At 47.5% G+C, this 13,265-nt stretch overlaps 1 protein-coding gene across 4 annotated transcripts in view; it reads right to left on the bottom strand.

Moving 5' to 3' along the window:
- NSD1 (nuclear receptor binding SET domain protein 1) overlaps nucleotides 1–13,265 on the bottom strand; it is a 63,651-nt gene that overhangs the window by 20,571 nt on the left and 29,815 nt on the right. For all 4 annotated transcript variants that reach the window (XR_009819255.1, XM_062002372.1, XM_062002370.1 and 1 more), the window contains exons 9-17: nucleotides 12,175–12,244; nucleotides 11,296–11,411; nucleotides 6,566–6,709; nucleotides 6,036–6,159; nucleotides 5,309–5,509; nucleotides 3,705–3,884; nucleotides 3,257–3,413; nucleotides 2,755–2,960; nucleotides 2,078–2,190 (exon numbers count right to left, since the gene is read on the bottom strand). Coding sequence is in view for 3 of the 4 variants with exons in the window: in XM_062002372.1 (XP_061858356.1) it covers nucleotides 2,078–2,190; nucleotides 2,755–2,960; nucleotides 3,257–3,413; nucleotides 3,705–3,884; nucleotides 5,309–5,509; nucleotides 6,036–6,159; nucleotides 6,566–6,709; nucleotides 11,296–11,411; nucleotides 12,175–12,244 (1,311 nt within the window). In the remaining variant the exon portion in view is untranslated. The remainder of the gene's footprint in view (nucleotides 1–2,077; nucleotides 2,191–2,754; nucleotides 2,961–3,256; nucleotides 3,414–3,704; nucleotides 3,885–5,308; nucleotides 5,510–6,035; nucleotides 6,160–6,565; nucleotides 6,710–11,295; nucleotides 11,412–12,174; nucleotides 12,245–13,265) is intronic.

Here is a 13,265-nt window from a genome sequence, read left to right as displayed (position 1 = left end):
AGAGTACAGTAGGCTTACGTATGCACCAAGTCACCACAAGCAGTCAGCCCCTTACTCAATTGGCTTGCAGACATATAAGAAAAACTAAGCAAAGTGGGGTTGGAAGGCTCAAAGAGGAGCTCAGAGTTAAGCCAAGGAGCTCTCTCTGGAAGGGACTGGAGTGCAGCACCAGCTGAAGAAGTGATTGGCATAGTCTGTGGCATGAGGAGGATTCTTCGGTTTTGGTTAAAGGCAGCCAATGCTGAAAAACAGGCAACAGAGAGTCAGGTCTTCAGACACTGACACTGAAGAAAATCTTCTTGCTGTTCCTTGCCCAGATGAGATACCATCCACTCCCTTCTCCCAGAACAGGAAAAGAGGCGATTGTTTAACAAAACTAATCCAGGCCCTATATAATTTATCTAGTCCCACCCACACAGCAAAGTTTCAGTGCTGGCAGCCTGCCTGGGGCTGGTCTAGCCCTGATTCTTCTCCTTTGTTTAAAAGCAAACCCTGCAGAAACTCCTAATTAATCTCTTCAGCACAGTCCTCCCTTCCTCCCAGTAGTGCCTCCCACCTCTGACCTTTCCTGTCACTCTCTGTTCTCCTCTGCTGCCTCCCATCTCCTACTCAAACTGTCAGCTCATCATTTCTTTACCAACGAGGAGACTTGCAGGACTAGGACTGTCCATCATTGGGCAGACAGAGGAGTCCATGCTGCCACAGTGCCTGAGGACAAACATACATGCCCAGCAGCCCTGCTCTGCTCTCTGAGGCACTGCTGGTACAAAACCAGCTCCAAAACAGGGTGATGCTTGAACTAGCTACAACTCTGATGTGATACAGGATCCCAAACGCGTTTTGCAGCAGCCTCTCATGTTGGCATTGCTTGGGATAGATCCCAAGATGCTGATCCTCTTAGAAGGCCAGGATGGGAGTAGACACAGCCACTTTTGGCTATTCTACCCTGAAGCATGCTCCTGCAAACTGCTTTCACACAGACTAACAGCTTGCACTTGCACTCATATCTGCACAAAGAGCTGCTGTGGCTAATGACCACAACTGTTGTTATTTACAGAAAAAGAGTATTTCCAAGCTGTAAACTGCTTCCAGAGTTCCTCATGTTGCAGCTGGAGACAGGCTTACAAATACCTCTAATGAGAAACTGTATTTCCTCCACTGAACCGGTTTGGCCCATACTGCTGTCACAGCATTCAGTTCTATTCTGTACACTGTACAGTAACTCATGCAGGATATATCTGCCTAGAAATCCAGTTAGAAACAGTAAGTGACAGCAATCAGTTAAGCTTTGACAGTTTAAAAAGGGAAAGGAGATGGCAGAGGCAATAAAAAAAGAACACAGTCCCAGAGTCCCTGGGTTTTTGCTCAGTCTGGAGCCACATCTCACACATGTACCGGCCTGACCCTGCCTCTCCTCTCAAGTGATGGTTATCCTGTAGGACTACTATTGCTGCTCCATTCTACCTCAAAATACAGCCCTAAACATGAAAAGTTCCCCAAAACTCAGCAAAAGGGAGGATATTTCACAGCACATGCATCTGCTTTAGTACTTCTCTTCAGTCACTAAGACTGAAAAGAGATATAGGCAGAAAGAGATATAGACAGAAAGAGATATAAAGCAACACCAGAGATGAAACAAGACACTGTGGGTTGCCATCCTCCATGCAGCTCTACTCTATCCCACCCTGACCATCTCCTGCCTTACACCACCTGGGACGCCCGCCTTGCCCATCAGGTGCACACACTGCTTGAGCATATTGGTACTACTAGCACTCTTTCCCAAGCTGCTAAGGTAGACACACTTTCTTCACACCACACAGCTGACATGAAAGAGCACAGAGAAGTCCAGATCTGTTACAGTAAATCAAGAGTACCACTACTACTGGTGTCCAGCACCCACACAGTTCTGTGCATACATGAATCCTTTCTGTGGAAGATGACTGAAGATACCAACAGGACCAAGGTAACTTTCAAATGCAGCCAGATACTCCAACAGTAGGAATGTTTCTGTGTACCTGTACATCATCTGCACTGACGGCTCAACACTTCTACACTCACCCACCCCACTGGCCCTCACCTTGATGTGTTTGTAGGGAGGAGGTTTCTTGTCGTTCTTCTTGTCTTCCTGAAGCTGTCTTAGTTCTTTCTGTGCCTTCAATTCTTCAAATCTAACTGCAGCTTCCTGAAGAGCTAAGTGAGAGAACAGGCTGTGTTAGGGGGAACTTCTTCTGCTCACACAGAACTGGGCTGCCAACGTGCACCGAATGCTCACTGGTGCACGTGCTCTGGGCATCAGAGGTAGAAGTTCACCAGAGGGGGGAAGAAAAAGCCAGTGCAGTGGGGCAGTCACAGGAGTTACAGGAAGGGACCTGCCTGTGGGTGATGAAGCACCCCAACTGTCAGCTAGCTTTGCCTGCTTTTGGGCAAAGTGTTGGGCATCTGCATTCACAACTCTCTAGTGTGTTTTTATATACAGGTAATGACTGTATTAGACATGAGGAAGCTGACAAAACAAGAGCTCACTCAGAGTGTTTGTGTCAGAGCTGGAGAAGCACTCAAGGTCTGCACACCCTTCTCACTCTCTGGGAGTCAGACCAATGAAAACTCTTGAGTGTGCTGGATAAGATGAACAGCAGCTCAGTCTACAAAGTTAATTTCACACTAGCTCTAAGAAGACATTTTTCTTTGCTACAAGAACACTTCTCCAACCAGGAATGAGGAGAAAAAGAACCTCTCAGGATAAAGACAAGTTACCTTTCTTATATATGCCGTCCACGCCTTTCCCCATCTTGTCTTTGCTGCTGACATCACCTTCCATGTAAGGGAACACACGGGCCTGGTGGGTCCACAGGTAATCCTTGGAGCCGAAGAACAGCACAGGGAACTCACCAATGTCATGTTTCATTTTCTGGATGTTGGCAGGAATTGTCCTAGGATGGCAAATCTCAGCTGGCCACCACCTGTAACACAGGGAAGGGCAGATGAAACCTCTGGCTTCCCCACTTCCAACCACCTCAGAAGTTTTCTAGTGTATGGAGATATGGGCAAAAAGGGTGTGAGAGCTACCAGCCAGGCTGGGAGAGAGTCAAGGGGCTCCTGGAGGAGGAAAGCACGCATTTTACCAGCTGCTACATGCATGCAAAAAAGCCAGTGGCTGCTGCACTACACCCTACAGAAGGGAGTAGCTTCTCACCTCAGTCACCATGAGCACTGCATAAAGAAGGAATAGGGACAAGTCTGTTCTACCTTCACCTACCTGTAGCGCCCAACTTTCACCCAGACTACTTCCTTGTAGTGTGGCTTTTTGCCTGCCTTGCAATCATTACAATACCAGCTTCCCTCTGGCATCTCAATGTTTAGACACTCACGGTGAAACGCAGCCGGGCACGACTCACAGCATAACAGGCTGCCCCCTGCAAAGAGAAAGAGGAGGAATTATCAGCAGAAGCCCTGGATTCCACACATGCAGACAGATACAGCTGAGAAAAGGGCACAATGCTCTCCTGTAAACCCTTTTCCAAAGTTGTGCCCTGCTCAGGCTGCAAAAAGAACCCTTCTGAGGATACAAAATCCTAGTTTGAAGTTGGACTTAAACAGGGATGCATAGGAAGGCAATCTGTTCTCATGAGTTCTCACTAGCACACTCTGGATGGGCAAAGCTCCTGCCTGCTCTAATGACCGGTCAGGGCGCTCCTTGGTCTCACCTTCCGAGCAGACAAAGCACCAGCTGACGTTGACGTGCTCGTGGTTGCGGCAGCCCCTCCGTGCAGTGAAGTGATTGGGGCAGATGATGCTGTTGGAGGCGAGGACCACGGAGCCAGCAGCGAGGCAGAAGTCGTTGGAGTGATACGCAACCGGACACCGCACGCAGCGCATCAGGCGACCTACCAGCAGAGCACAGGACACCTAGCACCTACAACCGCAGCACAGGACACCTAGCACCTACCACCAGAACGTATCAGAACACAGGGAAACCTCAAAAGGAGGACAATTGTCTGTTTCCTGCCAAAATGAGCCTCTCTTGACATGTAGGCTCAAAACAAACAAGCACAGGTGATCTCTGGAGGAGGAAATTGCCTATGACATAATCACTAGATCCCTCTTGAATTATTTAATATAACTATATCTATACAAAAATACCTATCTTTACTTATTTATATATAACATACAGAAAATGGTATTACTTCGAAGTGAAAAACTTCCTGCATGCTGTGCAGAAACAGTTCAGGAGTTCACAGACTTGGACCGCTTCCTATCATACACAAATGATTAGTAAATCAGCTCAGACAGTAATTACAGAGGGAGTGTTCCAACTGCTTAGCTGCACATAATGAAATCAATCTGTATGGACTCTGAAAACATCAGCACTTGCTTCTCCACAGTCAGATTTTACCCTGAAATTCCAGAATGTCTACAGGCCTCATTTTTCTAAGGTTTTTGAGAGCCTGTTTTCAGTTCCTCACATGAGACCATCAACAGGCAGAAGAGGTGGGAGGAAAGACATAAATCTCACCAGCAAGAAGCTACAGCCAAAGGAACACAACACAAATGATCAGTGGGGAAGTGGTAAGCTGGGGGCTTTCTACCTTAGGGCTGTTCCACACACAATACTGATACGTGGGGAGAAAAACATGACTGTAACACAGACCCTGAAGATAGAAATACAGCTGCTCTTAGTATCACTCATCCTGAGATACTAAGGATTTAAAGAAAGGCAGCTTTAGAAGCAAATATACGAGATAATCATATAAAAGTTTTAAGTTTAATCATTTGAGATAAAGGTCAAGGTATTGCTGCAAACAGCTCAACGTTTGCCTGAGCAGCTTAGCTCAAGGGTGTCACCACTACAAGATCAGAGTCTGCATTACAAAAAAACAAGAAGTAGACAGCATCATAGTTTTTACTCCACTGCTGCCTATGCCACTGCCTTGAGAGTCAGTGCTGCTACACAGGCACCATCTGCAGCACTGGCACAGCAAAAAGCTGGCAGGAGAAACACCAGCCTGTCTGTACAGCTCCAGAGACTTGTTCAAAGGCATCACTGGATGTGCAGGCAGCCCGACATCTGGACTGAGGAGAACACTTAAGCTGCTGTGCCTGACCATCAGGAGTGCTGATGAGCAGGAGCCTCACACACTGACACCATCCCTCCCACCCCCAAGAGAGGCTGTTCCTCAGCAAACACGGAGCACTGTGGCAAGGACAGGAAATCTGTAACAAACAACTAGAGCACCAGGTAACTGCACAGTGGAAACAAAGAAAAAGCTTCTGACCGCATCCCCTGGACCACCCTAGAAGATATGGGTACCTTTAGATGCAGAGATGTTTGCTGGGTTAGCAGCATGACATGTCATGCATATGTGCAGGGAGCATCGGAAGCCCTTGTTCTGCATGACCGTGGGCGGGTACTTCTGTATGCACGCCTCATGGTAATACTTCCCACAGAGGGGCAGCAAGCACCGTTTGGCATCTTCCCCACAGCTCTTGCACACAAAGCAGGTATGGACTCCTGGAGAAAGAGCAACAGACCTAACATCAGTCACACAGAAGGGCTAAATGAGGACTTGATGCTTCCACCAGCCTGTGCATGATGAGAGCGCAGCTTCCCAACCCGCTGCACCTAAGCCAAAGCACAGCTCTCTGCTGCAGGTTGCTTTTGCCTCCAGCTGCAATAAAACTCCAGATTAAAAAAAAAGTATTTATATAGTTGTGATTTCAGACCAAGGAAAAAATTAAGAACAAAAACTGACAGCCCTCCTTAGACACTGCTTCTCTTCCAGCCCTCTCCTTACTCTCAGGCAAGAGCTTCTCTTTCTCTTTCCCACCAGATCCTTACATTCACTTCTTTGCACCGCACATGCCTGAATCAATAGCAAGACCAGTTAATTAGAAAGTCATTATCAAACATCAAACCAACAATCAGAGGACTATGAACTAGTTAGCAGCCCTACTGCAGACACATCACTAGCAAAGGAAGCACCAGGTTAAGTACACAGCAAGCATCCTGTCCTTCTATGTTCATAAAAGCTCTGTACCTGTGGAACACTCATTGCAGATGAATTTGCCCTTTGGCATCTCGGAGAGCCCAAGGCACTGCAGGTGGAAAGCACCACAGCACTGTGCCTCACACAGCAGCAGCTCTCCTGGCTTCTCGCAGATCTGCACGGAAAGAAGCACCATGTCAGCTCTTTGCAACCTCCTTCCCCAACACACGCCATGCAGCAGCCATCTGTGAGCTGGCCAGGCTGCCAGCAGAGACCCCTGGGTAAAAATGTTAACTTGTCTTTCTGTCAAGTTAATTCAGGTGATTTGTGCATCACCATTGCCATTTGCCTTCCCGTCCCTGCTACTAAAACAAATCCTGTGTTGGTCACATCTCCCAAACATCTGTGAACTTCAGCAGAAAAGGCAATCACAGAGGAAAAGCTCAATTTGGAGCACAAAAGCTGGTTAATCTACAAGCACCTTGAGGTGACCTGGCCTTATCTGAGGCACTAGCATGTCCCAGAACTTACCAAAATATTTTATAGTGGTAAATTTTCAGAGATTTCTTTGAGGATGCTACCTGACACACGTTCTCCTTGAGAGCTGCTCCTCCTCCACGCTCCCCCTGCATCTTTTTGGATGAAGGCACTCCGTGGTCATTCTCTGACCCCTCTTCATTACCCTCTTTAGGGCTTCCAGCAGTCCCATGAACCAATGTCTCCCCCTTCAAAAAAGAAATTCAGAATCAGAGGAATTGGTAGTTCCTATCCTGGCTTGGAAACTACAAATTCAGCCACTGAGCACATAACAGATTTGGCATTTGGTCTGTGTGCATCTCCCACCCTGGAGAGGACAGACACCCCCTGTACAGTTCCACCAAACAACTCAGAAGAAAGTAAAGAGCTTTTAGTTTACTACATCATTAAAAAGTACACATTCAACACAATTGTTTTCCTGTGCATAACCCTTCTCTGAGGAAAAAAAGGTGTTGCTCTGCATAGAAAGAACTCAAACACTCTGAAGCATCCTGCAGCTGACGTCTGCATGCTCTGGACATGCAAGTGAAAAACTTCAAACAATCCTTATTACAGTTTGTCACCCAGAAAAGGAACCAGATTTTTCCCCACACTAGTCTCATCTTGTCCTAATGTACTTAAAGCCCAAGTCACTCTGAACTAGCTGGCCAACACCAAAGTGGATGGTGAACATCACCATCCTGCCTGGGGCAGTCTTCAATAAGCATTTGTCATGTATGAGTATCACCGCAATGACTGTAGCATCTCCTTGTAAAAGAGCATCCTGCTGACACGAGGGATTTCAAATGATAAATGACTGGTTTCAGTCACACCTTTGGGGTCCACATCAGGGATCCCACCATAAGGCAGAAGGACAGCTCCTGATGGGACCTGTCCAGACAATGTTCGAAGGAAGAAGGGCAGCAGGTGTTCTATACACTTGCTTCTACCACAAGATTCTGAGGTTCTGGAGCTGCATGGGGCAGCACTGCCTTCACTTTTGTCAGGACAGGCAACCAAGAGCTAGAAGATGCCATCCTGCCAGCTTGCAGGTCTCCTGTGTAGAGTGCAACACTGACTGGTCTCACCAGCCCGAGGTGTCACTACAGGGCAGGTACATCTTAACAGCCTTTAATGCTGCACCAAAGCAATGCCTTTAGCCAAGTGCTTTGAGCAAGAACATCTCATGGCCTGTGGTGGCTTTTAATATCCTAGCTCAGTGCAGTTAGCCAAGTGATCTCAGTGTGCAGCTGCCAGTTCCTCCCTGGGCCTCCAAGCCATACCCAGTGTGTGCCCAGACACGAAAGACCTTGTGAGGAACTGAAACTGCTGGCAGGAGCAGCAGCCATCACTCACAGTTTCAAGTGGGTCTGATGCCAGGTGGCCAGCTAATGATCACAAGAGGGAGCTTTGCACCACTTTCTGTCCAGGAGAGCATCAGACTGAGCTGTGGTGCTGTGCTAAGGCTCCTAAGCTCAACTGTGTGCCCTCCCAACACATTATCCATCTGGGCAAAACAAGGATATAAAGATCATCCAAAGTTTGAAGTTGGAAGAACATGGAGCTAGTATTCTGATCAGAATTCCTTTGCCTGTTGTTTGGGGTTTTTTTCACTGCCTGAATGTAGCAGTATGCTTTTATCTGGGGACATTTTAAAGCCATGTGGATTGTGTGGAGCAATGATGCACAGGTGCACTGACGGTATATTAAAGCACACAATACAAAGATGGATGGTATAAATTGCCTTTATTGAGCACAAAAAAAACCCCAAAGTCCCAGCTACAAACTACTGCCAGTCCAACATACAATAGGATGTACAGCATTGCAGACTTACCACCACAATGTGGCTGGAAGGCTGGCAGCCTGTGGGGATACTGGCACAGAGCACGTAAGTTGCTGCCACCCTACTACAGCCCTGGCAGAGAGAAGGGAAAGGTCTTTATGGCACTGGCAAAAAGACCATCTAAGAACCTTTGTGTCTACACGCAATAACATCTTCTCAAGCCAAGTGCTATGATACTTCTGCTCCTGCAGCTGTGTTTTTGCTAGGAATTATGCAGGCTGCTGCAAGGCAGCTCTGTGGCCCAGTGCTCCAGGAGCAGCACCAGTGCTCCAAGGGTTAGTTACAGCTCAGGTCCTCCTATTCCTACATAGGTGCTCCCTCTTCTGCTCAGCTCAGCAGTGACCTCATGGTTGCAGGGGTCACTGTAACAAAAAACAACAGCAGGGTTAGTGAGCTACTGGTATGGGCAAACAACATCAGCTGCAGCTTCTGCATTCACTGGGGGCCCCAGTGCTACAGACCCAAAGTGAGCTCAGTCCCTCTCATGGGACTGTCCCAAGGTCCCTATCAGGAGGGAAGGGGTGCTGGCAAACAAGCACCATTCTTCCTGTGGCCAGTGACACTAGCTTCCTGCTGTAGCTAAGGTTTCAAGACATACTCAGATTTGCTACAGATTAAGAGTTATGAGGGATTTAGAACTGGTTCATCTTTCCAACCTTCTGGCTGCTTTCTACCATATCTGCTTGGACTCCTTGGGTTTGAACCCCAATGGCCACATTTCACGTGTTAATGGAATGAGAGACTAAGATTCTCCTCATCAAGGAGTCATAAAATTAACCAGCAACAACCTCTTCAGACCTGAAAGCATTTGCTAGCTAGTAGCAATGTTACCTTATACAGTGTGCCCTAAGCCCTGCTCATTCTGCTGAACCCATGCTATTTGGTTCTGCAGACAACTGGCCAATCTGCACATTCCACACACCAAGATCTCAGCCTTTTTTCCATCAGTGCTCCCAGAAACGCATAGGAAGGGAATGTCAGAGCTAAGCAGGGTGGAATGGCCAGATACTTGTGCTTTGTGAACAAGAAGGGGATTGCCATTCAAGGTCATCACTCAAAAGAACCTGTCAGACTGTCCCCCCTCCTTCCCCTACCCAGCATGAACACTGCAAAACTACATACCTCCTACAGAGGGCTGGTCTCTCATCGTGGGTCTTCCTCCAGAGCTATCTCTGCTGCTGTTATCTGTCACATCCTCAAAAGCCTGGCCTGTTCTTGGGCACAGCCTGACCTTGGTCACAACCTTGACAATCATTTCAACAGCATTTTCCATCCCCTTCTCTCAGCCTCTTGCTGCCCTGATGTTGTAAACTTTCATTTCTGGCTCCACAGACAGGCAAGGTCAGAGAAAGCTGCTTAGTTCAGCCCAGGTAGATAAGCTTTCCTCTGCCTTGTTTTCCTCTGAGAGCATCTGGATCCAAGGCTTCACTGTGGCGCATCATCGGACCATCTATTTCTTCCAGCACCGTTTGGCACAAAATGGATCTTCTTGCCTGGTGTGTGGAAGGTCACTTAGGGACCAGTGTCATCTGAATTCCACGTGAAAGCACAATTGCAACTCCACAGTACCCCAGTAGTCACCAGTACCTGTGCACTCACTTAGGCCAAGGAGTGAACACTCTCACCACCGCAGCCCAAGAGACACAAGCAGAGAAATGGATGCTGCCAAAAGGTGCCAAACATTGTCTTTTTTTTTTTTTTTGGCATGATTTACCATACTTAACTTCAAGTACTCAACATGGGTTAAGGCTGAAGGCAGTTAAGACTCCCTGGGCTTCCTCTGCAGTGAATGGTAGGTGCAGAATTCAGAGTCATGGCCTAGCTGCTTCACTGCTCTGAACTGCCCACTGTCCTCTCTTTTCTTCCCTATGAAAGACTCACAGAGAATTTGCTGGCTCAGAGCTTAGCCAGTCTCTTAGTGGGTACCTAACAGCAGACAATGTTAACTGCCTCCCAGTATAGTCAAAGATATTTGTACAGTCTTCTCTGAAACGTGGTTCCAGATGAGCACATTTCATAAGGAGGACCAACACCATCCCAGCAGGTTTGCATGGCCCAGCGTGTTACCCCACTTCATCATCCCCACCAGAAACACCCAGCACAGTGGCTGCCACTGCTCCCAAGTGGTGTGAGACTTGTGCTCTCCTGGAAGCTGTATAACAACAGATATAACAATATATGTCTACAATTGGCTCCTGAAATACATACTGACTATCCTGACAGAACAGCCTGCTGCTGAACCTGGGCCACTGGGAGACGATGGCGAGAGGCCCAGAGCTGTCCTGTCTCTCCCAGGAAAAGTCTTGCTTCCCCTACACTTGGTGATACCTGGCTCAGTCCTAGAAGGCAAAATGTGCTTGTCAGAGATATTTGTGTGTTGACTTCATTATGATGCAGTAGAAGAGAGTTACCCCAATTATGCCATCTGCTGGATGGCAGAACGTAATCAGAGAATCCTGTGAGTGGTCACAGTCCCCCACGTCCCCGCCAATGTGGTTCTTAACTCACTCTGCTGTGTAGGTGCAAGTGGAAGAATGGGTTGAAGTACACAGTCTAGTGCTTGTGCAGAAGGTACTGGTGCATAAAAGGGCAAGATTGCCACAACTATCACCACCAGAGAAGACCTTTTACAGCACTCAGACCTTCTGAGGTGCAAAACAAGATGCCAGGCAAAACCTGGTTCCATCCAATCAGAACAGTCTCTCTCCTGGAGAAGCAGCTGATTAGCAGCTTAAAATCCGAGGCCAAGTTAAACAGTCATCACCAAATAGCTACTAAATCAAGGTGGTATCTTTCAGCTTCAGCTCCATCTCATGCAACTACAATGGTGGGTCAAACTCCCAACTAACAGTCCAGACACCCAAAGCTGACTTGCCCTAGGCTCTGTAAAGTGCCCTGGGAAACAGCAGACAGGTTACAGAGATGACAAGACATAGGAAGACCTGACAGTACCTCAGAGTGTGGGGTCTCCCCCAGCCCCTCCTCATTCCTCTCCTTCTTGGAATGCATTGCAGAGGGATGGCGCTGCCTCTTCCGCTTCCGCTGCTTCTCCGAGAGCTTTTCAGAAGCTGAGATGCAACAGAAAGACACGGTCAAGGAAAATGCAGAATAAGTTCTCTGACCATCAGCAAACTCTACACCCTGAGTGGTTAAGGCTGTAACCTACTGAAGGGCTGTGGCAATACCAGCCTCCAGGCAGTCTGCTCTCTATCCTGCAACCAGAGGACAACTCACTCACATTGGTTTCAGCCTCTCTTTGCTAGGCTGATGAACAATATCAGCACCTTTCCTGAGGCACACCCTCAGCAGAAAACAAGTGCTACAAACACAAGGCTAAAAGTGCCAATCAAATGTTAATGCTAATTAAATGATACGTGTAATCGGCCTCCTCCCATCACACTGCAATAAAAACTTCCTCATGTCAATACCAATGTGATACAAATGCAGAGGAGGAAGGAGCACACTGCAGCTGCACAACTGTCCATGGGCCAGGCCAGCCACTGGTGAGCCTGCTCACAGCATGGCAGCAGGCACACGACAGCACATTGATGCAAGACCTGTGCTGATGAGTTTCCTTCAAGCACACAGACTGAGAAGTGAACATCTCATGGAAATACAAGTCCACTACCTCTAGTCTCCATAGGGAAATCAAAAGACATAACAATACCATGGGGTAAATCATCTTGCTACCTATTTTTTCTGCCACTTCCTCAGCTGAATTAAGTGCCCTCTGAGAGCCTTGGGCATATAAGCCCTTACACACACCGTGCCACAGGCACCGATTCAAACGTCACCAACAGTTTACAGCCCCACAGCCCTGTCTTAACTTACCTTCTCCCAGATCCGTGCAGTGGGCTGGTGAATAGAGCTCAGAGCTGTCGCTTTCCGAAGGGCCAGTGCCCTACAAATGCACAACAGAGTCGAGTCACCAGATGCAAATCAGAGATGCACATTCCTCGACCACTTTGAGCCTTTACAATCAACTGCAACGTGTAACTTACAGTTCAGGTCCTGAATTCATCAGTGATTAGAGATTTTGCAAGAAAACATTTGTTTTGTGCATGTGATAGACCTCACATGCAAAAGTCAAGTCTCTGGGCGGGGAGGAATGCTGAGTCTGCTGTCTTTTGAGCTCACCAGCATCATCCTCTGTTTCCTGAGCAATCCCAGAAAGGCTGCTAACACCCTGTGAGCTGCTGGGAAGAGAGATTCTCTTCTGGCTTTATGCTTTTACAAAGCTTAAGACTGAAATACACTGCCCTCTGCATTACTGTAACCATGAAAACTGTATTAAGGCTGTGCCACGCAGAGAGAGAATAAGGAGAGGAGGAAAAACTATTAATCAACCTTAAAAACAGAGGCAATCAGTCTTGTGCACATACACCACTTGATAAGTTTCTTGCAACATGCTTTTTTCCAAACCATGTCACTGAATATTGAGTACTTTTAGTGGAGAAGAGCAGCCTTTTCTTTACAATACTGCACCAAGCACCATATACTAAGTGTGATGCAACTCAAGCCTCCATCCTGCTACAAGCTCTGCACTTACATACTACTCACCAGCTCACTTGGGAAGGTAACACTGAGAGGAAGTCTGAGGGAAAAGGACTAAGCCTTGGGGGTTCAAGCTCAAGCTACACTGCAACATAACAGTGACAGAAAGCCTCTGCACAGAACACTTCTGCTCACACGTTCCCAGTCAGCATCCAGATGACTCCTTCTCCATATAAATCAATGAAGACGGGAGGTTTTAAAGCCAGAACTATCCAATCCCCATTAAAAGTGAGAAGGGGCAGGGAACACATCTGTATTCAGCAGATTTCTTCATCACAGCACAGTAACCAGTCCCTTTGGGAAGGGTGGACCTCTGATCCCAGGCCACAGCCCATGGCACTGTATCTGCATTCTAGGCTTGTTTTATA

Source organism: Colius striatus, chromosome 9 (genome assembly GCF_028858725.1).
Source record: "Colius striatus isolate bColStr4 chromosome 9, bColStr4.1.hap1, whole genome shotgun sequence".
NCBI lineage: Eukaryota > Metazoa > Chordata > Aves > Coliiformes > Coliidae > Colius > Colius striatus.
The sequence above is the reverse complement of the archived record's forward strand: the minus strand, read 5'-3'. Positions and strand labels throughout refer to the sequence as shown.